Raw genomic sequence first — 3,633 nt, 5'->3', positions numbered from 1 at the left:
TTTTTTTTTTTTTTTTTGCAGTGAAATCATTCTAATAGCTTTAAAATATATACTCGTTAATTGCTATGCATAAAATGCAATTAATTTTAATTAACGTAATTCCCTCATTCCAGTTAAATATGACATATTATTTAGACGTACCATTAAAATATGATATAGATATATATATAAGGTGAGAAATGGTGCTAAGTTTGTCAACTAAGTGCTAATTTGTCAAATTTAATTCATCTCAATTGTAATTATTACTAAACAAAATTTTCAAATAATGAAAAAGATACAAACTATAATAATAAACACTTAATTAGCAGTAGCTTTTTTTTTTTTTTAAAATTTACTTATTTAACATTTTGTAACAGAAAATTAATTAAGTTAAGAAAATTAAGAAATAACATCAAATTCGAGTTAGTTTAGTAATGAACAGTACACAATTCGTTTCATTACAGAATTTAATAATTCATTTGAATATTTTATTGATAACAAAAAAAAAAAAAATAAACAAACAAACAATCAATTATGATAATAATATAAAAGATGATGTAGGATGTATACATTAATTAAGCTCATTAAAATTTTCACATTTCAAAACATTGTTGAATCAAAGTTTCATCTGAAATCTCTATTAAAAAAAAAAGGAAGGAGGTAATTAATTGTTTAGATATAATCTTCAAAAGTTTAAATTTAATCGTAATAAATTTAAAATCAAACAAAAAGAAAAAAATTAAAAAGAAAAATTCTTTTAAGCAAATCTTTTAAAATTGTTATCAAAAAAATTCACCGAAATTTAATGATATTTAAATTACTGTTATCACCCAACTTTTCCCTTTTTTCATTTCCAATATAATTTTAAGGAATATAAATTACTCAAAGTTAATTACTTGTTATTAAATGGATATACATATATTTTTTTTAAATTATAAATTTACATTCAAAATTTTCCTCACCCATTTTCGTTGCATTTATCATCCCACAGGTAAACTCTTCATCTTCATCCTACAGGTAAATTCTAATCTTTTAAATTTTCTTTTTTTTAAATCCCAATCTTTTCATCGCTTCAATTATTTTTAAATATAATTTTTCTTTTTTTTTTTTTTAGGTGTAAGATTGAATTAAATAATTGTTATTGTTATCTTTTATGATATTAAAATGATAATATACATATTAATGAAAACGAATTGTTATAAAAGAAAAAAAAAACATTCCAATATTTTTGTTAAAAAAGTAAACTTACCTTATCTGGTTCATTTATTAGTACGTCATATGTAACTGTTAAATTGCCCGTACCCGTAAAAGATGATTGAAGTAAGTGAATGTAGCACGTTTTCAAAATTATAAATTCACGTTTACACGTCATGCTACTATCACTTAAAAATCAATCATTAAATATTACTACAAAAATAAACAAACAAACAAACAGTCAAAAAAAAAAAAGAAAAAAAGAACAGACTATAAAATAATTAAAAAAAAAAAAGAAAAAAGAAAAACTGAAAATTTTTTTGAATAATATAACATTTTATACTGGATGAAATAAATTTAAAAAGTAAAAAAGGAGAAGAAAAAAAAAACAAACGACAAAATGATACATTAAATTAATTAGACCAATTAATAATTAATAAAATATATGAAATTTTTATTTATACAATTAATTTTCATTTGTTTACTATCCCTGCTTCATTACTTTCTTTTCGCTTTTTTTTTTTTATTCATTTTTTAAATTGGAAATAATTTTCCATAATTTAAATCGATCCAATTTATTCTCGCCATTTGATTAAATCAATCTGTGGAATTGCTGAACATTGTGTAAGCTGTCCTTGTGGTACCAAAAAAGCATCCTTTGAAATGGTACCAAAATTATCACCATTATTGCAAATGATACTAGCTAATGTGACCTTTTGAAGTTCATCCAATTGCGCAGCAGTAAAAATACCAGGATTTTCGTAGTAAAATCTAAAATTTTTTTTTTTTAAATGAAAAAAATAAATAAATTTTTATTTTTTCTTTCATTTAAAAAATGAAAATAAAATAAGAAATGAAATGGATAAGATTGTAAAAATTACATAAATTGCTAAAATTAAATATTTTTTTTTAATTATTTAAACATTACAAAAAATTTCTTTAAAAATATTTAAAATTTTTAACATTTTAAGATTAATTTTTTTTTGGGAGAAATAAAAAAGAAAATGAAATAAAAAGAAATTAAATGAAAAATTTAAATTAAATGTTAATAGTAATATTGAAAAATGATATTTTTCAGTAACTTATAAAAGATATTGTATTAGTAAATGATGATAAATATTATGCTTACATCAAAATTTTTCAATATTTAATTGAATTAATAAAATCATAATTTTACTTTTTTTACTAAATAAAATAATTTGTGAAACTTATATTACCTGTCACCATCACGTAATCTTTTAAATTGATCACCAATTAAACAAGCCAATGTTGTACCGACTAAACCACCAATAACTGGATCTTCAACCATCGTACCAATATATAAATCAATATCATCTATAATCATTTAATACTCAAATCATCAATTTTAAACTTTTTTCTTTTTTTTTTTTTTGAGAATAATTTCTAGTAATTTTAGGAGAGAAAAAAAAAATCAAAAAATTGAAAGAATTTTCTAATCTTTTGAAAAAAGACGAAGAAATTAAAGGTAACATATGTAAATTTTAAAAATAAAACTTTAAAGTTTTATATATTATAAGAATAAATTATAGACAAAAAAAAGAGTGTGTGAAAAAAAGAGATTTAAGAGTTGAAAGTATTGAAATATAAGCATAAATTAAATATGGGAAAAGTTTGAAGTTGAAAGAAAAAAAAAAAAAGTAAGGAATTGATGAAGCATCACTAAACGAATGTTATTAATTGTTAAGTTACTAATTATTAATTAATTATTAAGTTATTAAGTTATTGTTGAAAATTTAATTTAACCATTAAAGTTATAAATTACCGAAAATTTAATAGCAATAAAATTTCTAATTTTATTTAAAATTTAATTATATATATATTCTAGTAACAAATTGCAATAGTTAAATTATTATTATAAAAATAATTCCACAAATTTCAATAAGCATAAATTAACAAATCAGATAAGAATTAAAAAAGTATTTGATTAAAATTTCATATTTTAATCAATAATGCTGCGGATAAACATGAAAAAGTTACGTGATAAAGGAAAATATAAAGAATTATTGATAAATGTGTAGTGATATACTAATTAGCGTATATCGTATTGGATGATAAGATTAAAGATTAAAAATTATCCAAACTCTTTTCTATATGAGTAGGATGCTATCATTGCATAGAATTGTATATATGCTTATTGTTTAGTAATGTACCCTAAATGAAATGCTTTTACCAATGTATACTAATAAACAATGCTTTATTAGCATAAGCTAATAAAAGGGCTAATCTTTATAATTGTCAAAGTAATCCTTGAAAGATGTAATAAATATAAATCCTACAGATAGAAAGAATGAGGATATTCCTCCTTTCTTTTATTCTCTAGATTGATATATCTTCAAAATTCTTTTTTTTGTGGTGACATTTTTTTGGAAATAGCTTTATGCGTTAATTTTTGTGATTCGTAATTCCTAAATGATTATGCTATGCTAATATTGTTTAATT

The 3,633-nt window shown here is 20.5% G+C and overlaps 1 protein-coding gene across 1 annotated transcript in view; it reads right to left on the bottom strand.

The window, feature by feature from the left end:
• Nucleotides 1–1,724: 1,724 nt before the first annotated feature.
• LOAG_18679 (hypothetical protein) overlaps nucleotides 1,725–3,633 on the bottom strand; it is a gene marked incomplete at its 5' end in the record, with an annotated part of 3,936 nt that continues 2,027 nt past the window's right edge. Inside the window, 2 exons of the mRNA XM_020451343.1 lie at nucleotides 1,725–1,944; nucleotides 2,391–2,508. Of these exons, the coding sequence (XP_020304879.1) occupies nucleotides 1,749–1,944; nucleotides 2,391–2,508 (314 nt within the window). The 3' untranslated portion in view covers nucleotides 1,725–1,748. The remainder of the gene's footprint in view (nucleotides 1,945–2,390; nucleotides 2,509–3,633) is intronic.

This window comes from Loa loa (assembly GCF_000183805.2).
Source record: "Loa loa unplaced genomic scaffold supercont3.441, whole genome shotgun sequence".
Lineage (NCBI taxonomy): Eukaryota > Metazoa > Nematoda > Chromadorea > Rhabditida > Onchocercidae > Loa > Loa loa.
The sequence above is the reverse complement of the archived record's forward strand: the minus strand, read 5'-3'. Positions and strand labels throughout refer to the sequence as shown.